The sequence below is a fragment of the Phyllobates terribilis genome, unplaced genomic scaffold (genome assembly GCF_046119375.1).
Source record: "Phyllobates terribilis strain yellow unplaced genomic scaffold, ASM4611937v1 Scaffold_2__4_contigs__length_985480577, whole genome shotgun sequence".
Classification (NCBI taxonomy): domain Eukaryota; kingdom Metazoa; phylum Chordata; class Amphibia; order Anura; family Dendrobatidae; genus Phyllobates; species Phyllobates terribilis.
This window is the reverse complement of record NW_027362762.1, coordinates 971,417,419-971,445,131: the sequence shown is the minus strand read 5'-3', so window position 1 is coordinate 971,445,131 and position 27,713 is coordinate 971,417,419. Positions and strand designations below refer to the sequence as shown.

The 27,713-nt window shown below is 42.8% G+C and overlaps 2 protein-coding genes across 2 annotated transcripts in view; both read left to right on the top strand.

Moving 5' to 3' along the window:
* Positions 1 to 10,457, top strand: part of LOC141253124 (3 beta-hydroxysteroid dehydrogenase/Delta 5-->4-isomerase-like) — a 97,148-nt gene extending 86,691 nt beyond the window's left edge. Inside the window, exon 3 of the mRNA XM_073670876.1 lies at positions 9,566 to 10,457. Coding sequence (XP_073526977.1) covers positions 9,566 to 10,374 — 809 coding nt within the window. The 3' untranslated portion in view covers positions 10,375 to 10,457. The remainder of the gene's footprint in view (positions 1 to 9,565) is intronic.
* A 2,702-nt stretch (positions 10,458 to 13,159) lies between these two features.
* Positions 13,160 to 27,713, top strand: part of PLA1A (phospholipase A1 member A) — an 89,744-nt gene continuing 75,190 nt past the window's right edge. Inside the window, exons 1-6 of the mRNA XM_073668726.1 lie at positions 13,160 to 13,477; positions 16,725 to 16,929; positions 17,021 to 17,198; positions 21,928 to 22,036; positions 24,000 to 24,101; positions 25,301 to 25,387. Of these exons, the coding sequence (XP_073524827.1) occupies positions 13,393 to 13,477; positions 16,725 to 16,929; positions 17,021 to 17,198; positions 21,928 to 22,036; positions 24,000 to 24,101; positions 25,301 to 25,387 (766 nt within the window). The 5' untranslated portion in view covers positions 13,160 to 13,392. The remainder of the gene's footprint in view (positions 13,478 to 16,724; positions 16,930 to 17,020; positions 17,199 to 21,927; positions 22,037 to 23,999; positions 24,102 to 25,300; positions 25,388 to 27,713) is intronic.

The window sequence follows — 27,713 nt, the reverse complement described above, 5'->3', positions numbered from 1 at the left end:
CATATGTACAAGAATATAACTACTATAATACTGCCCCCTATGTACAAGAATATAACTACTATAATACTGCCCCCTATGTACAAGATTATAACTACTATAATACTGCTCCTATGTACAAGAATATAACTACTATAATACTGCCTCCTATGTACAGGAATATAACTACTATAATACTGCCCCCTATGTACAAGAATATAACTACTATAATACTGCCCTTATGTACAAGAATATAACTACTATAATACTGCCCTATGTACAAGAATATAACTACTATAATACTGCCCCCTATGTACAAGAATATAACTACTATAATACTGCTCCTATGTACCACAATATAACTACTATAATACTGCTCCTATGTACAAGAATATAACTTACTATAACACTGCCCCTATGTACAAGAATATAACTAGTATAATACTGCTCCTATGTACCAGAATATAACTACTATAATACTGCTCCTATGTACAAGAATATAACTTACTATAATACTGCCCCTATGTACAAGAATATAACTACTATAATACTGCCTCCTATGTACGGGAATATAACTACTATAATACTGCCCCCTATGTACAAGAATATAACTACTATAATACTGCTCCCTATGTACAAGAATATAACTACTATAATACTGCTCATATGTACAAGAATATAACTACTATAATACTGCCCCCTATGTACAAGAATATAACTACTATAATACTGCCCCCTATGTACAAGAATATAACTACTATAATACTGCCCTTATGTACAAGAATATAACTACTATAATACTGCCCTATGTACAAGAATATAACTACTATAATACTGCCCCCTATGTACAAGAATATAACTACTATAATACTGCTCCTATGTACCACAATATAACTACTATAATACTGCTCCTATGTACAAGAATATAACTTACTATAACACTGCCCCTATGTACAAGAATATAACTAGTATAATACTGCTCCTATGTACCAGAATATAACTACTATAATACTGCTCCTATGTACAAGAATATAACTTACTATAATACTGCCCCTATGTACAAGAATATAACTACTATAATACTGCCTCCTATGTACGGGAATATAACTACTATAATACTGCCCCCTATGTACAAGAATATAACTACTATAATACTGCTCCCTATGTACAAGAATATAACTACTATAATACTGCTCATATGTACAAGAATATAACTACTATAATACTGCCCCCTATGTACAAGATTATAACTACTATAATACTGCCCCCTATGTACAAGAATATAACTACTATAATACTGCTCCTATGTACAAGAATATAACTACTATAATACTGCCTCCTATGTACAGGAATATAACTACTATAATACTGCCCCCTATGTACAAGAATATAACTACTATAATACTGCCCTTATGTACAAGAATATAACTACTATAATACTGCTCCTATGTACAAGAATATAACTACTATAATACTGCCCTATGTACAAGAATATAACTACTATAATACTGCCCCTTATGTACAAGAATATAACTACTATAATACTGCTCCTATGTACAAGAATATAACTACTATAATACTGCCCCTGTGTACAAGAATATAACTAGTATAATACTGCTCCTATGTACCAGAATATAACTACTATAATACTGCTCCTATGTACAAGAATATAACTTACTATAATACTGCCCCTATGTACAAGAATATAACTAGTATAATACTGCTCTTATGTACCAGAATATAATTACTATAATACTGCTCCTATGTACAAGAATATAACTTACTATAATACTGCCCCTATGTACAAGAATATAACTACTATAATACTGCCTCCTATGTACGGGAATATAACTACTATAATACTGCCCCCTATGTACAAGAATATAACTACTGTAATACTGCTCCCTATGTACAAGAATATAACTACTATAATACTGCTCATATGTACAAGAATATAACTACTATAATACTGCCCCCTATGTACAAGAATATAACTACTATAATACTGCCCCCTATGTACAAGAATATAACTACTATAATACTGCTCCTATGTACAAGAATATAACTACTATAATACTGCCTCCTATGTACAGGAATATAACTACTATAATTCTGCCCCCTATGTACAAGAATATAACTACTATAATACTGCTCATATGTACAAGAATATAACTACTATAATACTGCCCCCTATGTACAAGAATATAACTACTATAATACTGCCCCCTATGTACAAGATTATAACTACTATAATACTGCTCCTATGTACAAGAATATAACTACTATAATACTGCCTCCTATGTACAGGAATATAACTACTATAATACTGCCCCCTATGTACAAGAATATAACTACTATAATACTGCCCTTATGTACAAGAATATAACTACTATAATACTGCCCTATGTACAAGAATATAACTACTATAATACTGCCCCCTATGTACAAGAATATAACTACTATAATACTGCTCCTATGTACCACAATATAACTACTATAATACTGCTCCTATGTACAAGAATATAACTTACTATAACACTGCCCCTATGTACAAGAATATAACTAGTATAATACTGCTCCTATGTACCAGAATATAACTACTATAATACTGCTCCTATGTACAAGAATATAACTTACTATAATACTGCCCCTATGTACAAGAATATAACTACTATAATACTGCCTCCTATGTACGGGAATATAACTACTATAATACTGCCCCCTATGTACAAGAATATAACTACTATAATACTGCTCCCTATGTACAAGAATATAACTACTATAATACTGCTCATATGTACAAGAATATAACTACTATAATACTGCCCCCTATGTACAAGAATATAACTACTATAATACTGCCCCCTATGTACAAGAATATAACTACTATAATACTGCTCCTATGTACAAGAATATAACTACTATAATACTGCCTCCTATGTACAGGAATATAACTACTATAATTCTGCCCCCTATGTACAAGAATATAACTACTATAATACTGCCCTTATGTACAAGAATATAACTACTATAATACTGCCCTATGTACAAGAATATAACTACTATAATACTGCCCCTTATGTACAAGAATATAACTACTATAATACTGCTCCTATGTACAAGAATATAACTACTATAATACTGCCCCTGTGTACAAGAATATAACTAGTATAATACTGCTCCTATGTACCAGAATATAACTACTATAATACTGCTCCTATGTACAAGAATATAACTTACTATAATACTGCTCCTATGTACAAGAATATAACTACTATAATACTGCTCCCTATGTACAAGAATATAACTACTATAATACTGCCCCCTATGTACAAGAATATAACTACTATAATACTGCCCCCTATGTACAAGAATATAACTGCTATAATACTGCCCCTATGTACAAGAATATAACTACTATAATACTGCCCCCTATGTACAAGAATATAACCACTATAATACTGCCCCCTATGTACAAAAATATAACTACTATAATACTGCTCCTATGTACAGGAATATAACTACTATAATACTGCTCCTATGTACAAGAATATAACTACTATAATACTGCCTCCTATGTACAGGAATATAACTACTATAATACTGCCCCCTATGTACAAGAATATAACTACTATAATACTGCCCTTATGTACAAGAATATAACTACTATAATACTGCCCTATGTACAAGAATATAACTACTATAATACTGCCCCCTATGTACAAGAATATAACTACTATAATACTGCTCCTATGTACAATAATATAACCACTATACTACTGCCCCTATTTACAAGAATATAACTAGTATAATACTGCTCCTATGTACCAGAATATAGCTACTATAATACTGCTCCTATGTACAAGAATATAACTTACTATAATACTGCCCCTATGTACAAGAATATAACTAGTATAATACTGCTCTATGTACCAGAATATAACTACTATAATACTGCTCCTATGTACAAGAATATAACTTACTATAATACTGCCCCTATGTACAAGAATATAACTACTATAATACTGCCTCCTATGTACGGGAATATAACTACTATAATACTGCCCCCTATGTACAAGAATATAACTACTGTAATACTGCTCCCTATGTACAAGAATATAACTACTATAATACTGCTCATATGTACAAGAATATAACTACTATAATACTGCCCCCTATGTACAAGAATATAACTACTATAATACTGCCCCCTATGTACAAGAATATAACTACTATAATACTGCTCCTATGTACAAGAATATAACTACTATAATACTGCCTCCTATGTACAGGAATATAACTACTATAATACTGCCCCCTATGTACAAGAACATAACTACTGTAATACTGCTCCCTATGTACAAGAATATAACTACTATAATACTGCTCCTATGTACAAGAATATAACTACTATAATACTGCCCCCTATGTACAAGAATATAACTACTATAATACTGCCCCCTATGTACAAGAATATAACTACTATAATACTGCTCCTATGTTCAAGAATATAACTACTATAATACTGCCCCTATGTACAAGAATATAACTACTATAATACTGCCCCCTATGTACAAGAATATAACTACTATAATACTGCCCCCTATGTACAAGAATATAACTACTATAATACTACTCCCTATGTACAACAATATAACTACTATAATACTGCCCCTGCGTATAAGAATATAACTACTATAATACTGCCCCTATGTACAAGAATATAACTACTATAATACTGCTCCTATGTACCAGAATATAACTACTATAATACTGCCCCTATGTACAAGAATATAACTACTAAAATACTGCCCGTATGTTCAAGAATGTAACTACTATAATACTGCCCCTATGTTCAAGAATATAACTACTATAATACTGGCCTTATGTACAAGAATATAACTACTATAATACTGCTCCTATGTACAAGAATATAACTACTATAATACTGCCCTATGTACAAGAATATAACTACTATAATACTGCCCCCTATGTACAAGAATATAACTACTATAATACTGCCCCTATGTACAAGAATATAACTACTATAATACTGCTCCTATGTACAAGAATATAACTACTATAATACTGCCCCTATGTACAAGAGTATAACTAGTATAATACTGCTCCTATGTACCAGAATATAACTACTATAATACTGCCCCTATGTACAAGAATATAACTAGTATAATACTGCTCCTATGTACAAGAATATAACTTACTATAATACTGCCCCTATGTACAAGAATATAACTAGTATAATACTGCTCCTCTGTACCAGAATATAACTACTATAATACTGCCCCTATGTACAAGAGTATAACTAGTATAATACTGCTCCTATGTACCAGAATATAACTACTATAATACTGCCCCTATGTACAAGAATATAACTAGTATAATACTGCTCCTATGTACAAGAATATAACTTACTATAATACTGCCCCTATGTACAAGAATATAACTAGTATAATACTGCTCCTCTGTACCAGAATATAACTACTATAATACTGCCCCTATGTACAAGAATATAACTACTATAATACTGCCTCCTATGTACAGGAATATAACTACTATAATACTGCCCCCTATGTACAAGAATATAACTACTGTAATACTGCTCCCTATGTACAAGAATATAACTACTATAATACTGCTCATATGTTCAAGAATATAACTACTATAATACTGCCCCCTATGTACAAGAATATAACTACTATTATACTGCCCCCTATGTACAAGAATATAACTACTATAATACTGCTCCTATGTACAAGAATATAAATACTATAATACTGCCCCCTATGTACAAGAATATAACTACTATAATACTGCCCCTATGTACAAGAATATAACTACTATAATACTGCTCCTATGTACAAGAATATAACTACTATAATACTGCTCCTCTGTACAAGAATATAACTACTATAATACTGCCCCCTATGTACAAGAATATAACTACTATAATACTGCCCCTGTGTACAAGAATATAACTACTATAATACTGCTCCTATATACAAGAATATAACTACTATAATACTGCCCCCTATGTACAAGAATATAACTACTATAATACTGCTCCCTATGTACAAGAATATAACTACTATTATACTGCCCCTATGTACAACAATATAACTACTATAATACTGCCCCCTATGTACAAGAATATAACTACTATAATACTGCTCCTATGTACAAGAATATAATTACTATAATACTGCCCCCTATGTACTAGAATATAACTACTATAATATTGCCCCTATGTACAAGAATATAGCTACTATAATACTGCTCCTATGTACAAGAATATAACTACTATAATACTGCCCCCTATGTACTAGAATATAACTACTATAATACTGCCCCATATGTACAAGAATATAACTACTATAATACTGCCCCTATGTACAAGAATATAACTACTATAATACTGCTCCTATGTACAAGAATATAACTACTATAATATTGCCCCCTATATACAAGAATATAACTACTATAATACTGCCCCTATGTACAAGAATATAACTACTATAATACTGCTCCCCATGTACAAGAATATAACTACTATAATACTGCTCCTATGTACAAGAATATAACTACTATAATACTGCTCCTATGTACTAGAATATAACTACTATAATACTGCCCCTATGTACAAGAATATAACTACTATAATACTGCTCCTATGTACAAGAATATTACTACTATAATACTGCTCCTATGTAGAAGAATATAACTACTATAGTACTGCTCCTATGTACAGGAATATAACTACTATAATACTGCCCCTATGTACAAGAATATAACTACTATAATACTGCTCCTATGTAGAAGAATATAACTACTATAGTACTGCTCCTATGTACAGGAATATAACTACTGTAATACTGCCCCTATGTACAAGAATATAACTACTATAATACTGCTCCTATGTACAAGAATATAACTACTATAATACTGCCCCTATATACAAGAATATAACTACTATAATACTGCCCCCTATGTGCAAGAATATAACTACTATAATACTGCTCCTATGTATAAGAATATAACTACTATAATACTGCTCCTATGTACAAGAATATAACTACTATAATACTGCTCCTATGTACAAGAATATAACTACTATAATACTGCCCCTATGTACAAGAATATAACTACTATAATACTGCTCCTATGTACAAGAATATAACTACTATAATACTGTCCCCTATGTACAAGAATATAACTACTATAATACTGCCCCCTATGTACAAGAATATAACTACTATAATACTGCTCCTATGTACAAGAATATAACTACTATAATACTGCTCCTATGTACAAGAATATAACTACTATAATACTGCCCCCTATGTACAAGAATATAACTACTATAATACTGTTCCTATGTACAAGAATATAACTACTATAATACTGCCCCCTATGTACAAGAATATAACTACTATAATACTGCCCCTATGTACAAGAATATAACTACTATAATACTGCTCCTATGTACAAGAATATAACTACTATAATACTGCCCCCTATGTACAAGAATATAACTACTATAATACTGCCCCTATGTACAAGAATATAACTACTATAATACTGCTCCTATGTACAAGAATATAACTACTATAATACTGTTCCTATGTACAAGAATATAACTACTATAATACTGCCCCCTATGTACAAGAATATAACTACTATAATACTGCTCCTATGTACAAGAATATAACTACTATAATACTGCCCCCTATGTACAAGAATATAGCTACTATAATACTGCTCCCTATATACAAGAATTTAACTACTATAATACTGCTCCCTATATACAAGAATATAACTACTATAATACTGCCCCCTATGTACAAGAATATAACTACTATAATACTGCTCCTATGTACAAGAATATAGCTACTATAATACTGCTCCCTATATACAAGAATATAACTACTATAATACTGCCCCCTATGTACAAGAATATAACTACTATAATACTGCCCCCTATGTACTAGAATATAACTACTATAATACTGCTCCTATGTACAAGAATATAACTACTATAATACTGCCCCTATATACAAGAATATAACTACTATAATACTGCCCCCTATGTGCAAGAATATAACTACTATAATACTGCTCCTATGTATAAGAATATAACTACTATAATACTGCTCCTATGTACAAGAATATAACTACTATAATACTGCTCCTATGTACAAGAATATAACTACTATAATACTGCCCCTATGTACAAGAATATAACTACTATAATACTGCTCCTATGTACAAGAATATAACTACTATAATACTGTCCCCTATGTACAAGAATATAACTACTATAATACTGCCCCCTATGTACAAGAATATAACTACTATAATACTGCTCCTATGTACAAGAATATAACTACTATAATACTGCTCCTATGTACAAGAATATAACTACTATAATACTGCCCCCTATGTACAAGAATATAACTACTATAATACTGTTCCTATGTACAAGAATATAACTACTATAATACTGCCCCCTATGTACAAGAATATAACTACTATAATACTGCCCCTATGTACAAGAATATAACTACTATAATACTGCTCCTATGTACAAGAATATAACTACTATAATACTGCCCCCTATGTACAAGAATATAACTACTATAATACTGCCCCTATGTACAAGAATATAACTACTATAATACTGCTCCTATGTACAAGAATATAACTACTATAATACTGTTCCTATGTACAAGAATATAACTACTATAATACTGCCCCCTATGTACAAGAATATAACTACTATAATACTGCTCCTATGTACAAGAATATAACTACTATAATACTGCTCCTATGTACAAGAATATAACTACTATAATACTGCCCCCTATGTACAAGAATATAACTACTATAATACTGTTCCTATGTACAAGAATATAACTACTATAATACTGCCCCCTATGTACAAGAATATAACTACTATAATACTGCCCCTATGTACAAGAATATAACTACTATAATACTGCTCCTATGTACAAGAATATAACTACTATAATACTGCCCCCTATGTACAAGAATATAACTACTATAATACTGCCCCTATGTACAAGAATATAACTACTATAATACTGCTCCTATGTACAAGAATATAACTACTATAATACTGTTCCTATGTACAAGAATATAACTACTATAATACTGCCCCCTATGTACAAGAATATAACTACTATAATACTGCTCCTATGTACAAGAATATAACTACTATAATACTGCCCCCTATGTACAAGAATATAGCTACTATAATACTGCTCCCTATATACAAGAATTTAACTACTATAATACTGCTCCCTATATACAAGAATATAACTACTATAATACTGCCCCCTATGTACAAGAATATAACTACTATAATACTGCTCCTATGTACAAGAATATAGCTACTATAATACTGCTCCCTATATACAAGAATATAACTACTATAATACTGCCCCCTATGTACTAGAATATAACTACTATAATACTGCCTCCTTCATGTTTCTCTCGTTCTCTTACTCTTTTCTCCCTTTGTCGCTCTCTCTTTCCTTTTCTCCCGTCTCAGGTACTCAGCGCCTCTTGGAGTGTTGCGTGCAGAACAACGTGCGGTATTTTATATACACTAGCAGCATGGAGGTCGTGGGGCCGAACACAAGTGGGGACCCCATAGTGAATGGACACGAGGAGCTGGAGTACGAGAGTACACTGGGGTTCTGCTATGGAGAGAGTAAGAAGCAGGCGGAACGGGCCGTGCTGCGGGCCAGTGGACGTGAACTCCACAATGGAGGGTCCCTGGTGACCTGTTCACTGCGGCCCACCTACATTTTTGGTGAAGGGTCTCAGTTTCTTCAGCTGCACCTGGACCAGGCTCTCCAGAACGGGGGCATCTTTCACCGAATCTCAAAGAAAGAAGCGTTGGCCAATCCAGTGTATGTGGGGAATGTGGCGTGGGCCCACGTCTTGGCAGCTCGAGCCATGAAGGACCCAGACTCGGCCAAGAAGATGGCAGGAAATGTCTACTACATCTGTGATGACACCCCACACATGAGCTACTCAGACCTGAACCACGCTCTGGGCAAGGAGCTGGGCCTGGGGGTGGAGGGCCGGCTGGCCATGCCCTATCCGCTGCTCTACTTTGTGGCTTCCTTGATGGAGTTGGCCAGTTTTCTGCTTCGTCCTTTCTTCAGATTTGTGCCGCCACTCACCAGGCACCTGCTGATCCTGTTGAACACCACCTTCACCTTCTCCTACAAGAAAGCCCACAGGGATATGGGGTTCAAGCCGCGCTACAGCTGGGAGGTGGCCCGGAGGCTGACCTCTACATGGATGGCCTCCGTAGTGCCCCAACGCAAGGAGGAGCTCAAAATAAAGTAGACAACAAGAGTTTGAGCCGGAAATGTTCCTCATGGGCGGGGCATGAATCCAGCCACGCCCCCGAGGAAGTTGCTGGGGTTTGTAGGGGGGTCGTTATCTGCTTTTTCACAATTAATCTTCATAATAAAGTAAATCTTCATCTTAGAGTCGTCTGTGTCGTTAGGCCCCTCTGTATCTGGTAAAGCCACGTGGCTCCTACCGGGGGTCCGGCGTCCTCCGGAGCTGATGGGATTCTGTCTATAAAGTAAATAGCTGCAATTTGCCAAATTTCTACCAATTATTCACAAATTCTAAGACTCTACTTGCTTCCCTGAGTGGATACAATCCGGTCCTGGTCCTGTAGTCACAGGTGCGCGGCGCGGTACAGGCGCAGCGCGGCCGGCAGAGCGCTCTGCAGCCATCACACGGCCAGGACGGATCCACTCGCTGGCAGAGAAGAATAATAATGGCTGCCGGTCACAGACAGGAGGCAGAGACCTGAACTCTGAGCAGAACAGAGAAGTACAGAACGTTCCTTATATACAGAGTCCGCAGAGTACTAAGATCCAGGAAAGAAGCGGCAACTTGGAGGAGCCCTGTAAGCCATAGTCCAGGATGTAACAACAAGGAGGGGTTCATGCGGAATCAGCCGCACCTGCACAAATATTGTGCCCGCTACTGACCCACAGTGTACTGAACAGGACTGATTGCAGAGCCACACACAACAACCGCTGCCCCTGATCTGTGCAGAAAGCAGCTGTGTTCTCCTCATCCTCTGGAGGATAAGACACAATGTAAAAGCAGAATAGTGAGTGCAGCTCTGGAGGTGACTGGATGTGACAGCAGAATAGTGACTGCAGCTCTGGAGGTGACTGGATGTGACAGCAGAATAGTGAGTGCAGCTCTGGAGGTGACTGGATGTGACAGCAGAATAGTGACTGCAGCTCTGGAGGTGACTGGATGTGACAGCAGAATAGTGACTGCAGCTCTGGAGGTGACTGGATGTGACAGCAGAATAGTGACTGCAGCTCTGGAGGTGACTGGATGTGACAGCAGAATAGTGACTGCAGCTCTGGAGGTGACTGGATGTGACAGCAGAATAGTGAGTGCAGCTCTGGAGGTGACTGGATGTGACAGCAGAATAGTGACTGCAGCACTGGATGTGACAGCAGAATAGTGAGTGCAGCTCTGGAGGTGACTGCATGTGACAGCAGAATAGTGACTGCAGCTCTGGAGGTGACTGGAGGATACGACACAATGTAACAGCAGAATAGAGACTGCAGCTCTGGAGGTGACTGGAGGATACGACACGGTGTAACAGCAGAATAGAGACTGCAGCTCTGGAGGTGACTGGAGGATAAGACATGGTGTAACAGCAGAATAGTGACTGCAGCTCTGGAGGTGACTGGAGGATACAACACGATGTAACAGCAGAATAGTAACCGCAGCTCTGGAGGTGACCGGAGGATAAGACACGATGTAACAGCAGAATAGTGACTGCAGCTCTGGAGGTGACTGGAGGATAAGACATGATGTAACAGCAGAATAGTGACTGCAGCACTGGAGGTGACTGGAGGAAAAGACATAATGTAACAGCAGAATAGTGACTGCAGCTCTGGAAGTGACTAGAGGATAAGACATGATGTAACAGCAGAATAGTGACTGCAGCTCTGGAAGTGACTAGAGGATAAGACATGATGTAACAGCAGAATAGTGACTGCAGCTCTGAAGGTGACTGGAGGATAAGACACAATGTAATAGCAGAATAGTGACTGCAGCTCTGGAGGTGACTGGAGGATAAGACATGATTTAACAGCAGAATAGTGACTGCAGCTCTGGAGATGACTGGAGGATAAGACATGATATAACAGCAGAACAGTGACCGCAGCTCTGGAGGAAAATTGATGTAACAGCAGAATAGTGACTGCAGCTCTGGAGGAGACTGGAAGATAAGACATGATATAACAGCAGAATAGTGACTGCAGCTCTGGAGGTGACTGGAGGATAAGACATGATATAACAGCAGAACAGTGACCGCAGCTCTGGAGGAAAATTGATGTAACAGGAGAATAGTGATTGCAGCTCTGGAGGAGACTGGAAGATAAGACATGATATAACAGCAGAATAGTGAGTGCAGCTCTGGAGAAAACTTGATGTAACAGCAGAATAGTGAGTGCTGCTCTGGAAGTGACTAGAGGATAAGACACAATGTAATAGCAGAATAATGACTGCAGCTCTGGAGGTGACTGGAGAATGAGACATGTATTAGCAGAATAGTGAGTGCAGCTCTGGAGGTGACTGAAGGATAAGACCTGATATAACAGCAGAATAGTGACTGCAGCTCTGGAGGTGACTGGAGGATAAGACATGATGTAACAGCAGAATAGTGACTGCAGCTCTGGAGGTGACAGGAGGATAAGATACAATGTAACAGCAGAATAGCAACTGCAGCTCTGAAGGTGACTGGAGGATAAGACACAATGTAACAGCAGAATAGTGAGTGCAGCTCTGAAGGTGACTCGAGGATAAGACACATTGTAACAGCAGAGTAGTGAGTGCAGCTCTGAAGGTGACATAGTGTAACAGCAGAATAGTGACTGCAGCTCTGGAAGTGACTGGAGGATAAGACAGGATGTAACAGCAGAATAGTGACTGCAGCTCTGGAGGTGACTGGAGGGTGACATGGTGTAGCACAGGAGCAGGGGGTGCACATGTTGCAGTACATTTGCACTCTGTGTCTGCGAGGACCAGGCTCAGGGCAGACAATGCCCCTCTGTTCCCGGGCACAATGGCCGGGCAGAGCAGTGGCGGTCATGTGCCTGTCAGGAGCTGACACTTGTTTCTCGGGGGGGCTGGAGGCCGCCTGTCCTCTGCTGGTGCCCCTGGACCTGGGACTTCTGGCCTCTATCAGCAGGGAGGCTCAGGTCAGTAAAACAGCCCAGACCTGGCTAATGATTGCTGGCATCAACCCCCTCACTGCTGGAGCGGACGACACAGGCTGAGCTCGGGTCACCACCCTCCGCGTAATCTCATAACTCCATGAAAGGGTTACAGACGAGACGACTGTACATCATGGCCGGACCCAGTGTGACCGCAGCCCTACTTACCTGCATGATATCGTCAGGTGAGTCCATAATCGGAGCAGAGAGCGCACGTCATCCTCCGCACACAGCACGTCATATAGGGACACACGGCGCAGAGCTGCTGAGATCGTCCAGAGCTTCAGAAATGGCCTGGAGGGGGGGAGAGGTGGTCAGGGCCCTATTATGTCCCTCAGTCCCTGCCGTGTTCCCTATCTCCAGAACACGGACCATGGGACCAGTATGCAGGTCCGCGCTGTACATTAAATGTGTCCCTGGATGGGAGCACAACACAGATCAGAGGATGCTGCACTCACACTACTGGGCGAGCAGGGCACCACGATGGGCACCGCAATGGGCATTACAATGGGCACCGCAATGGGTACCGCGATAGCAGTATGACTGGCACCTACGATGGGCAGCATAATGAGCCCCATGATGGCACCAGTCTTCTCTATTTCTTCCCATACATGAGAAACTTTTCGTATCCACACGTGATGTCTAGGAAGCGACAGAATGATGGCAAATGTTGCACAGTAATACCCCCTTACACGCTGCACAGTAATCCCCCTGTGAGGAGCTGCCCACTTACTAAAGACTATGACACTTTTCCAGCACGGAGCAATGGTTCCGTTGATATTATTATTGTGTTTATTAGAGATTTGCTTGCTGTGTTTTATTAATGTTCTGCTTGCTCGTCAGTTTATGTACACTAATTTTACTTGTAAAGTGTCCAGCATTCCAGTAATCCCATTAGTATCTCAGGAGTCTTAAACCATTGTTCAAACAGCATCTAGGCCCATTGTGTGAGTGTTGATAGTAGATCCAGCAGAGCCATCATCACAGGGAATCGCACATACAGGCCCAGGTGATGGGTTGACCTGAGAAAAATACCTCCACTAATGCACCCTTAGCTTTGGGGGGAGGGGGGTGAGAGCAGTTCTGTCGATTCAGGGGGCTGATCCCAGTTAAGGAGAAAAGAAGCCACATATTTAGTGGGGTGATGGTAGAGTGTTGTCGAAGGGATTGGATCTAGTCTGAGGACCTGGACCATAGATGGATCAATGGCTTATGGATTAGAGATTGGCTGCCGACTGGGCTGGATAAACGTGCTACAGTTTTGTGATCTGTCGTCTGGATGTGATAAACTATCTTAAAGGACTGTTGCTACTGGATACCTGTGCTTCATTTGTTTTATCTGTCATATGGAGGATTGTGGACTGTGACTACAGACTATACTGGCTGGAGATATGAAATCTGTGGGCCAAACAAAAGTTGGGGGACAGCGAGTATCACCTGGCACAAAGGCAGTGGAACTACCGCCCTGGGGAGGGGATCTTGTGGACTGAGACAATTATATTTTGGCCATTTACCTGGAATTGCTGTATTACCATGAATGTAAGGAATAATATATTGTTGCATCGTTAACCTGCCTAGGTGATTATTAAAACCCACAATCTCATATCTTCATAACCCCCTTACATGCTGCCCAGTAATACCCCCTTACACGCTGCACAGTAAAACCCCCTTACACGCTGCACAGTAAAACCCCCTTACACGCTGCCCAGTAATACCCCCTTACATGCTGCACAGTAAACCCCCCTAACACGCTGCACAGTAATACCCCCTTACACGCTGCACAGTAAAACCCCCTTACACGCTGCACAGTAAAACTCCCTTACACGCTGCCCAGTAATACCCCCTTACACTCTGCACAGTAAAACCCCCTTACACGCTGCACAGTAAAACCCCCTTACACGCTGCCCAGTAATACCCCCTTACACGCTGCACAGTAAACCCCCCTAACGCTGCACAGTAATATCCCCTTACACGCTGCACAGTAAAACCCCCTTACACGCTGCACAGTAATACCCCCTTACACGCTGCACAGTAATACCCCCTTACACGCTGCACAGTAAAACCCCCTTACACGCTGCCCAGTAATACCCCCTTACACGCTGCACAGTAAAACCCCCTTACACGCTGCACAGTAAAACCCCCTTACACGCTGCCCAGTAATACCCCCTTACACGTTGCACAGTAAACCCCCCTAACACGCTGCACAGTAATATCCCCTTACACGCTGCACAGTAAAACCCCCTTACACGCTGCACAGTAAAACCCCCTTACACGCTGCACAGTAATACCCCCTTACACGCTGCACAGTAAAACCCCCTTACACGCTGCACAGTAAAACCCCCTTACACGCTGCCCAGTAATACCTCCTTAGACGCTGCACAGTAAAGCCCCCTTACACGCTGCACAGTAAAACCCCCTTACACGTTGCACAGTAAACCCCCCCAACACGCTGCACAGTAATATCCCCTTACACGCTGCACAGTAAAACCCCCTTACACGCTGCACAGTAAAACCCCCTTACACGCTGCACAGTAAAACCCCCTAACATGCTGCACAGTAATATCCCCTTACACGCTGCACAGTAAAACCCCCTTACACGCTGCACAGTAATACCCCCTTACACGCTGCACAGTAAACCCCCCTAACACACTGCACAGTAATATCCCCTTACACGCTGCACAGTAAAACCCCCTTACACGCTGCACAGTAAAACCCCCTTACACGCTGCACAGTAATACCCCCTTACACGCTGCACAGTAAAACCCCCTTACACTCTGCACAGTAAAACCCCCTTACAAGCTGCACAGTAAAACCCCCTTACACGCTGCACAGTAATACCCCCTTACACGCTGCACAGTAATACCCCCTTACACGCTGCACAGTAAAACCCCCTTACACGCTGCACAGTAATACCCCCTTACACGCTGCACTTTGCTTCCTTAGATCAGTGATGTGGTTTTTTTTTTAGTATTTCCCATTATTTCTCTTGCATTTTCTGGAGATGTTTCCTCTTGGGAAATTTCTGTATTTGGTCCTTTTCAATTTTATGAGAGTATAAATGTACACGGGGGGCTTCTGTCCTCCAGTTCTTCTCAATGTGTGGCCTCTGCTGCAGCCACATGAGCAGATCTGTGTGCAGACAGTGGCAGGAGCTGCGCTCTCTCCCCTCTCTGAGCAGGACCATCCCACAGCACAGCATGGTCCTAGTGATCATCTGCATGTAGCCATCCCACCTAGGCAGTAATCAGATGTTACCAGTCCCACTTAGCCACTCACCAAATCCCTGTCTATGGACATATGGCACGTGAAGCTCCTCCTGCCCCAGATCTTACTCCAGTGTGGGTCTACGCCGGCCGTTCGCACCTCTGCACAGGGGTAACACATTCAGGGGTCTCGTTCAGCTTATGATAATGCAGGTTTCTCTTCCTACAGTAATTTCACACATTGCTCCCCTGAAATGCGCCGAATTCCAGACATCAGGATTTTTCCGGGATAACAGTCTCCAAACGCAGTTCCTGCTCTTGACCCCGAGGAACCCAAAATGTGCAGAGCTCATCCAGGCCAACGAGACGCAAAGAATCGAGAACTCGGCCTTCAATGCATCTCTGGACACCAAGGTCCTCATTCATGGCTTCAGGTTCGAATACCTATAGATGGCGCCTCTCGACTAATGTATGGCGCTTCCTCTACATTCGTAACGGGGTGACTTGGATTTGTTCTTCTCCTAGGGCTTTAGGCACAAAGCCATCTTGGATCGACAACATGGTGGAATCTCTGTTTATGACTGGGGAGGTTAACGTTGTAGCGGTGGACTGGGTGTGCGGTGCCACGGCGAAGTATAACCAAGCTGTCGAGAATGTTCCCAGGCTGAGCCGAGAGGTGGCGGCACTCATCGACCGCTTTCTGGTATTCTTACTCATGGTCTTTCTAGAATCTCCTCTATTCTCATAGCTGCTGATAGATGTATTGAGAGCAGTTTATTCTAGATAATTCAGATTCTTCTGGAACGCTGATTTTCCATAGATCATTGCTGTTCTTCCCATCTTCTTCTTGATCGTTGATGTTTATCCAGATTATTGATATTCTTATAGATCTTTCATGTCCTTTTAGAATTCTGATGTTCTTTTATTCCACTGTTGTCCTACTCAATTATTTATGATCTTTTCACAATTATTTTTCTTGAATATTTATGTCCTAATCTAGATCATTGATGTTCATCTAGAATGCTAGAGATCCAGGAGATCACTGATATTCTTCTAGATAACTGATATTCTTCTAGAAAGAATTGTTTGTATTGATATTCTTCTAGTCTTCTGATGTTCATCATCATCACTGATGTTTATTTTTTACCATTGCTCTCGTTCACCAAAGTTTATCTGGATCATTAATATTCTCCTAGAATAATGATGTTTCAGTAGATCTTTGATGTTCTAGTCTCTTGTTGTTTTTCTTCTTAATAATTCATGATCTTGACCATTATTCTTTTAGACTTTTGATGTTCTCCTAGGTCATTAATATATTTGGAAAATATTAACATTCCAGCACATCGCTGATGATTTTTCAGCTCAAAGATGTAATCTAGGCTAATGATGTTCTTCTAAAAAAACAATGTTCTCATAAACCACTGATGTTCTTCTAATTTTCTGATAGTTTTTGTGAAGAATATTCAAGATATAATCCCATGTCAATCATTGTGTCCTGTTTGGAGGGGGATTAAAGAGGTCTACAATGTACCGCTGTAATTGGACACTTCTGCAGCTAAAAAAGAAGGGAGGGGACTGAGGGACAGTGAGTGACAAAACCCCCCACCTTCTGCTGTGGAGCTGCTACAGGAAGCCCCCTGTGGACCCCAGCCATGCGGCATGTCCTTTGTGTCAAACAAGTATAATTCAATACCAAGTTATTAGGAATACGATACATCCCAGCTATACACCAAATAGATTTTTGGAATCACACAAACAGGAGGAATGTCACCCTAGCTGGAAAGCACAGTCTAGCGCGTAGGGATGAGGAGATACACGGCACAGCCTTTCTGAAACCCCTAGGGCCCCTGTGTTTGGTCTCCCCGCGTAGCAGGGGCCCGGCTGGATCCGATGACACCAGAAGCGGCTCCCTAGGACCATACATTAAGGAAGTATAGCCCATTTTAGTTTTTGGAGTTTTTAGCTGAGAGAGGCCAGGGGTGGAGATTTAGGTCCAGCCAGTGGGCAGAATGGGGAGTGACCCAGAGGGTTTAAGATCTCCATCAGTCCTAGCTCAGTGTCTTTTTCCTGGGAGGTCGCGATGGCACATCGTGTGAGAGAAGTCCCATAACATAGGGGACCACAAGCCTCCCATGCGGCAGCCCCTCCCCCGCAAGCGAGGCCTTCCATCTGACTGGTAACTGACTCTTACTATCTGCTTATGTCTTTTGTACCACTATTATTGTGTTTCCATCTCTGACCATTATGTATGTATAACCCTTACAGTGCCTACAAGTAGTATTCAACCCCCTGCAGATTTAGCTGGTTTGATAAGATGCAAATAAGTTAGAGCCTTCAAACTGCAAACGAGAGTAGGTTTTATGAACAGAAGCATAAATCTTACAAACCAAAAAGTTATGTTGCTCAGTTGAATTTTATTAAATTTTAAACATAAAAGTGTGGGTCAATTATTATACAACCCCTATGTTTAATATTTTGTGGAATAACCCTTGTTTGCAATTACAGCTAATAATCGTCTTTTATAAGACCTGATCAGGCCGGCACAGGTCTGTGGAGTTATCTTGGCCCACTCCTCCATGCAGATCTTCTCCAAGTTACCTAGGTTCTTTGGGTGTCTCATGTGGACTTTATTCTTGAGCTCCTTCCACAAGTTTTCAATTGGGTTAAGGTCAGGAGACTGACTAGGCCACTCCAACACCTTGACTTTTTCCCTCTTGAACCAGGCCTTGGTTTTCTTGGCTGTGTGCTTTGGGTCGTTGTCTTTTTGGAAGATGAAATTACGACCCATCTTAAGATCCTTGATGGAGGAGCGGAGGTTCTTGGCCAAAATCTCCAGGTAGGCCGTGCTATCCATCTTCCCATGGATGCGGACCAGATGGCCAGGCCCCTTGGCTGAGAAACAGCCCCACAGCATGATGCTGCCACCACCATGCTTGACTGTAGGGATGGTATTCTTGGGGTCGTATGCAGTGCCATCCAGTCTCCAAACGTCACGTGTGTGGTTGGCACCAAAGATCTCGATCTTGGTCTCATCAGACCATAGAACCTTGAACCAGTCTGTCTCAGAGTCCTCCAAGTGATCATGAGCAAACTGTAGACGAGCCTTGACATGACGCTTTGAAAGTAAAGGTACCTTACGGGCTCGTCTGGAACGGAGACCATTGCGGTGGAGTACGTTACTTATGGTATTGACTGAAACCAATGTCCCCACTGCCATGAGATCTTCCCGGAGCTCCTTCCTTGTTGTCCTTGGGTTAGCCTTGACTCTTCGGACAAGCCTGGCCTCAGCACGGGAGGACACTTTCAAAGGCTGTCCAGGCCGTGGAAGGCTAACAGTAGTTCCATAAGCCTTCCACTTACGGATGATGCTCCCAACAGTGGAGACAGGTAGGCCCAACTCCTTGGAAAGGGTTTTGTACCCCTTGCCAGCCTTGTGACCCTCCACGATCTTGTCTCTCATGGCCTTGGAATGCTCCTTTGTCTTTCCCATGTTGACCATGTCTGAGTGCTGTTCACAAGTTTGGGGAGGGTCTTAAATAGTCAGAAAAGGCTGGCAAAAGAGATCTTTAATCCACACATGTGAAGCTCATTATTCTTGGTGCCTGAACTACTTCTTAATACTTTAGGGGGACCAAACAGAATTCTTGTGGTTTGAGGGGTTGAATAATAAATGACACTCTGAATTAACTTTTAACGTTTTAAAAAAAAAAAAAAAAAAAAAATTTGCTGCAGTGCATTTCCCACTTCCAGGCTGATCTACAGTACAAATGTCACAATGCCAAGTTAATTCCGCATGTGTCAACCAGCTAAATCTGCAGGGGGTTGAATACTACTTGTAGGCACTGTATGTATATAGTGTATTGTCTAGTGTGCCCTTAAGGCGATTAAATATATAAATTTAACTTTAGGCTGCTTTTTTATCTTGATCCACGAATCCTCACGTCTGTTGTTCGGTCCAACAAACATGCTACCGGGGCTGGTTCCTGGCCCGATACAATCCCCCAGTCCGCTAGCGGGAATTATATTTAATAGGAACTGGTGGCAGCTCTACCAGGCCGACAAGGTTCTGCTTCACTGAGGCTAATGAAGGGGCCTCTCAACCTGTCAGGGGTGTGAGTGAGTGTGGTTCCACGTCAAGTGACTGAGGGGGCCACCTCTTCTCACTCCCGGTGCCTTCCTGTACCCATGTGGACAGGGGTTGTCTGTATAGAACTATACCAATCTGACCTTACGCGTCCTTGAGTGGGTGTGGAACGTCACGTTGGTGCAAAGAGCAGATCCGCATCACTTGATCCGTCTGACGTAATTGTGACGTCAGGCGGGTGGCGAGGTGTGGATTAGTCACAAGTGGTGGCAGCGGTGGGATTCTGCGGGATCTCTCTGGTGCATTCATCACAGTTTACCATTATTTTTCTAGCTCATTAATATTTATCTGGATCATTGTAATTGTTGTAGATTATTAATACAGCCATTGTTCTTCTAGACCTTTGATATATTTCTAGTTAATTATGATGTTCTAGAATGCTGAAGTTTCAGAAAATCACTGGTCTTCTCAATCATTGACTTTTTTTTAGCAATATTAATGTTCTTCTAGACCAGTTGTTTCACTGGCAAAATGATGATCAAAAGGTTGTCTCTCTAGATGAGGAAACATGTGACAGATGGTAATTCCCACCAGGACAGCAGCATTTTATCCAGGGACAGTGGGTCTGTTCTGCAGGACACCTGGCAGACATGCCACCCATCAAGACCTAGGGGTTTCCCACTTCGGAGGATGCCTCACAGGCTGTCCTAGACCAGTGTTCCCCCACTCCAGTCTTCAAGAGACGGCAACAGATCTTGTTTTCATGATTTCCTTAGTATTACACAGGTAATGGAATTGGTGGCTCTTGAGGACTGAAGTTGGAGAACCCTAGACCATTACAGATCCTGCGTCATGGATGTTCACATTGGCCACTTTTCCATCTTCTTTAGATCTTAGATGTCATTGTCTCCCGATAATGTTCCACTTCACTGATGTTTATCTAGATCCATAATGTTGTTCTAGAACAATGATGGTTAAATTGATTATCAGCGTCCTCCTAAAATATGGATGTCCCTATGGCTCATTCATGTCCTGAACCATTGGACCTGTGTACCGATAATCTAGAAGATACAATACTGTTTGGGCATCTAGATAACTAATTTTCTATTGCAGGGCCAGTAGAATATATTCATTATTTGTAGACCTCAGATATGTTAGACCTCTAGGCCAATGTTCCCACCCTTTGTCTTACAACTACAACTGCCAGCAAGTCCTGACAGCCACAGATTAGGGACAATTGTGCGACCTGCCTCCAATGGGGCCAGTGCATCGGCCACCGCTGTGTTACTGTCCTCACTCCAGTCAGTCTCTCTCCGGATCTGCTCACCCATCATTGCTGTATCCACAGGAGCTGGGATCTACAGAACCATCGCTCCATCTGGTCGGGGTCTCTCTGGGCGCTCATGTCGCTGGTTACATCGGACATTACTATGGAGGCCGAATTGGAAGGATCACAGGCAAGTAGGAACATAAGTGGAGCAGGCCATAGTTACCGGGACTGAGGCCATAGAAACAGGGACTGAGGCCATAGAAACAGGGACTGAGGCCATAGTTACTGGAACTGAGGCCATAGAAACAGTGACTGAGGCCATAGTTACTGGAACTGAGGCTATAATTACTGGGACTGAGGTCATAGCTGCCGGGACTGACCCTATAGATGCTGGGACTGACCATATAGCTGCCTAGACTGACCCTATAGATGCCGGGACTGAGGTCATAGCTGCCGGGACTGACCCTATAGATGCTGGGACTGACCATATAGCTGCCTAGACTGACCCTATAGATGCTGGGACTGACCCTATAGATGCTGGGACTGACCCTATAGCTGCCGGGACTGACCCTATAGCTGCCGGGACTGACCCTATACCTGCCGGGACTGACTCTATAGATGCCGGGACTGACCCTATATATGCCAGGACTGACCATATAGATGCCGGGACTGACCCTATAGCTGCCGGGACTGACCCTATAGATGCCGGGACTGACCCTATAGATGCCAGGACTGACCATATAGATGCCGGGACTGACCCTATAGCTGCCGGGACTGACCCTATAGACGCCGGGACTGACCCTATAGCTGCCGGGACTGACCCTATACCTGCCGGGACTGACTCTATAGATGCCGGGACTGACCCTATAGATGCCAGGACTGACCATATAGATGCCGGGACTGACCCTATAGACGCCAGGACTGACCCTATAGCTGCCGGGACTGACCCTATACCTGCCGGGACTGACTCTATAGATGCCGGGACTGACCCTATATATGCCAGGACTGACCATATAGATGCCGGGACTGACCCTATAGCTGCCGGGACTGACCCTATAGATGCCGGGACTGACCCTATAGATGCCAGGACTGACCATATAGATGCCGGGACTGACCCTATAGCTGCCGGGACTGACCCTATAGACGCCGGGACTGACCCTATAGCTGCCGGGACTGACCCTATACCTGCCGGGACTGACTCTATAGATGCCGGGACTGACCCTATAGATGCCAGGACTGACCATATAGATGCCGGGACTGACCCTATAGACGCCAGGACTGACCCTATAGCTGCCGGGACTGACCCTATACCTGCCGGGACTGACTCTATAGATGCCGGGACTGACCCTATATATGCCAGGACTGACCATATAGATGCCGGGACTGACCCTATAGCTGCTGGGACTGACCCTATAGATGCTGGGACTGACCCTATAGATGCCAGGACTGACCATATAGATGCCGGGACTGACCCTATAGCTGCCGGGACTGACCCTATAGACGCCGGGACTGACCCTATAGCTGCCGGGACTGACCCTATACCTGCCGGGACTGACTCTATAGATGCCGGGACTGACCCTATAGATGCCAGGACTGACCATATAGATGCCGGGACTGACCCTATAGACGCCAGGACTGACCCTATAGCTGCCGGGACTGACCCTATACCTGCCGGGACTGACTCTATAGATGCCGGGACTGACCCTATAGATGCCAGGACTGACCATATAGATGCCGGGACTGACCCTATAGCTGCTGGGACTGACCCTATAGATGCTGGGACTGACCCTATAGATGCCAGGACTGACCATATAGATGCCGGGACTGACCCTATAGACGCCGGGACTGACCCTATAGCTGCCGGGACTGACCCTATACCTGCCGGGACTGACTCTATAGATGCCGGGACTGACCCTATAGATGCCAGGACTGACCCTATAGATGCCGGGACTGACCCTATAGCTGCCGGGACTGACCCTATAGACGCCGGGACTGACCCTATAGATGCTGGGACTGACCATCCTTGTTGCATTTGTCTCCCGGGACCTCAGGCCCGTCCTCTGGGCTCGGCCATGTTGTTCTGTACGGGCGGCCCGGCTCCAGCAGGGATCTGTCTGGTGAAATGTTTTACCTTCCTCCTCTTCTCTCAGGTCTGGATCCTGCGGCGTACAAGTTCACACACAGCGGCCCGGAGGAGCGGCTGGACCCGAGCGACGCCATGTTTGTGGAGGCCATTCACACTGACACAGACAGTAATTATCCGTAATCATGTCAGGCTGCGGATTATGGGGTTCACATACTAATCACTGCTCCAATACATCCAAAATAAGAAACAGACCTCTGTGCCAATAGTTATTTGTACACAGCTCCTCTGCAGAGTGAAGTGCCTCCATGGTTACAGCCATCAAACCCCGGATAGGCAGATCCTTCTGTCACCTCTCCTGCAACAGGACGCCAGGATCAGACTGCACAGTGTTAGTAGTCTGTTACCATGGAGATACACAGGTCTGTGGAGGAGCTGTGTACACAATACGGAGCCTTGTAAGCAACACTCAGATGTACAATGCTCGGCTACAGTGACACCCAGAACTGCAGCTCTGGAGGTAACCGGAGAAGACACAATGTAACAGCAGAATAGTGACTGCAGCTCTTGGAGGTGACTGGAGGATAAGACATGATGTAACAGCAGAATAGTGACTGCAGCTCTGGAGGTGACTGGAGGATAAGACATGATGTAACAGCAGAATAGTGACTGCAGCTCTTGGAGGTGACTGGAGGATAAGACATGATGTAACAGCAGAATAGTGACTGCAGCTCTGGAGGTGACTGGAGGATAAGACATGATGTAACAGCAGAATAATGACTGCAGCTCTGGAGGTGACTGGAGGATAAGACATGATGTAACAGCAGAATAGTGACTGCAGCTCTGGAGGTGACTGGAGGATAAGACATGATGTAACAGCAGAATAGTGACTGCAGCTCTGGGGGTGACTGGAGGATAAGTCACGATGTAACAACAGAATAGTGACTGCAGCTCTGGAGGTGACTGGAGTATAGATATGATGTAACAGCAGAATAGTGACTGCAGCTCTGGAGGTGACTGGAGTATAGATATGATGTAACAGCAGAATAGTGACTGCAGCTCTGGAGGTGACTGGAGTATAGATATGATGCAACAGCAGAATAGTGACTGCAGCTCTGGAGGTGACTGGAGTATAGTTATGATGTAACAGCAGAATAGTGACTGCAGCTCTGGAGGTGACTGGAGTATAGATATGATGCAACAGCAGAATAGTGACTGCAGCTCTGGAGGTGACTGGAGTATAGATATGATGTAACAGCAGAATAGTGACTGCAGCTCTGGAGGTGACTGGAGTATAGATATGATGTAAGCTGTTGCTCCCTATTACAGTTGTGACTTGTATTATTACTTCTTTTTGTATAATTTTAGACTTTGGTATCCGCATCCCAGTGGGACATGTCGATTACTTTATCAATGGCGGCCGAGATCAGCCGGGGTGTCCGTCATTGCGAAACTGTAAGTCATGTTAATCTGAGATGGAGAAAGATGCTGACACAAAATGTCAACCAGCGAGCCGACGTAGACGCCATCAATGAGTTTAGCTTTGACTCCTACATCTCCTTCCCAACGCGGGCCATACATGGACAGAGCTGTATAGAGTGAGGACAGGAGATGACATTGCACCAGAAACAGCATGATCCAGCTGTAATAAACTGCCAGGCTTCTGCACTGATCAAGTTCTACACTGATCAAGTTCATTTACCCCTTAGATAAAGGGTGCACAACATTTTTTGGTCCAAGGGCCTCATTGTCATACTGAACCAATACGAAGGGCAGAAAAAAATTTAAAGAGGTACTTACATAAATACATCACAAGAACAACTGTCAGTTCAAGAATACATCACCAGAACTACCATCAGTACAAGATGACAACATCAGTACAAGATTACATCACCAGTCTTAGTACAGTGATTAAATGCAGTTTCAGTTCAGCCCCATCTACACCTGCATCACATGAACCTGCAACTCCCAGTAGGTCCTTAACAATGCTAAGGAGATACTGGGAGTTTTTGCTACCAGTCATAATCAGACTGTGGAACGTACAGGAAGCACTGCACTTTTTACACATAGTCAGTATCATAAATATTTATAGGTGACATCTTCTCTGATTGAAGTCATTCCCATCTCTTTTGTCTCAAACTCATTTGTCATAGTACAGACACCATGATGAAATTCAATGTGCAGAGCTTATCTCTCCAGACTTCCCTCTTCTTTGTCTTCAGCCGCACATTCTGACATGATGTCCTTAAAAATAAAAGTATCTCCCATGCTGTGCCCCTGAATAAATAATTGCCCCTCACTATGCTTCCTGCACAAAATATCCTCCCCACACTGAACCTCTCCATAATATTCTCTCAGACTGCCCCTCTCCGCAATATCCCCCACACAATGCCCCTCTCCATAACGTCCTCCTCACACTGCCCCTCTCCATAATGTCCTCCTCACACTGCCCCTCTCCATAATGTCCTCCTCACACTGCCCCTCTCCATAACGTCCTCCTCACACTGCCCCTCTCCATAACATCCTCCTCACACTGCCCCTCTCCATAATGTCCTCCTCACACTGCCCCTCTCCATAATGTCCTCCTCACACTGCCCCTCTCCATAATGTCCTCCTCACACTGCCCCTTTCCATATTGTTCCACCCACACTCCCCCTCTCCATAATGTCCTCCTCACACTGCCCCTCTCCATAATGTCCTCCTCACACTGCCCCTCTCCATAATGTCCTCCTCACACTGCCCCTCTCCATAATGTCCTCCTCACACTGCCCCTTTCCATATTGTTCCACCCACACTCCCCCTCTCCATAATGTCCTCCTCACACTGCCCCTCTCCATAATGTCCTCCTCACACTGCCCCTCTCCATAATGTCCTCCTCACACTGCCCCTTTCCATATTGTTCCACCCACACTCCCCCTCTCTCTTACGATTCCTCCACACAGATCCTATCCATGCCCCCTCCAACACTGCCCCTCTCCATAATATTCCCCACTCTGCCCTTCTCTGTATTGTCCCCCACATTCTTTCCCTCTCCATAATGTTCATCCCACATTGCACCTCTCCACGGACTGATCCTATCCATAATGTCCCCCACACTGCCCCTTTCCGTAATGTCCCACACACTGCCTCTCTCCATAATGTGCTCTCCACATTGCCATAATGTCCCCCCAACACTGTGCCTCTCCATAATATCCCTGACACTGCCCCCCTCTGTAATGACTTCTACATGCTTTCCCTCTCCATATTGTCCCCCACACACTGCCCCTCTCCATAATGGTCCTCATATATTGCCCCTCTGTATATTGTGCCCCCTTCACAATTCTGCACCCCTCCTGTTGCCCTACAAGTTGCACTTAAAGTAAAAGTAACCCTCACACCAACTCCTCCTATAATAGGGTATCTAATCTTCAGTTCCTCCACCTCTGCGCAACGGCGCCGGCAAAAGCAGCAGTGTGATAATGTCACAATGTGATGCTGCACGTCAGGGCGCGGTCTGACGAGCGCTGCTCTGTTCTGCTCTGCGCTGCTCTGCTCTGCGCTGCTCTGCTCTGCTCTGCGCTGCTCTGCTCTGCTCTGCTCTGCCCCTTTCCTGGCACCAAAGTCTCCAACTGTAGTCACATCTGATAGACCCAAATACAGGTGAATGCAGAAGGATGAGGACGAGTCTGCTGCCCCTCCGCAGGTCGCATGTTCTGCCTTAGATGCCGCATTCACCACAGACCGCAGCATCTGAGCAGTGAGACAGAGGGAATTGGTTCTTTTCCGCTGTCATAAGAAGCAA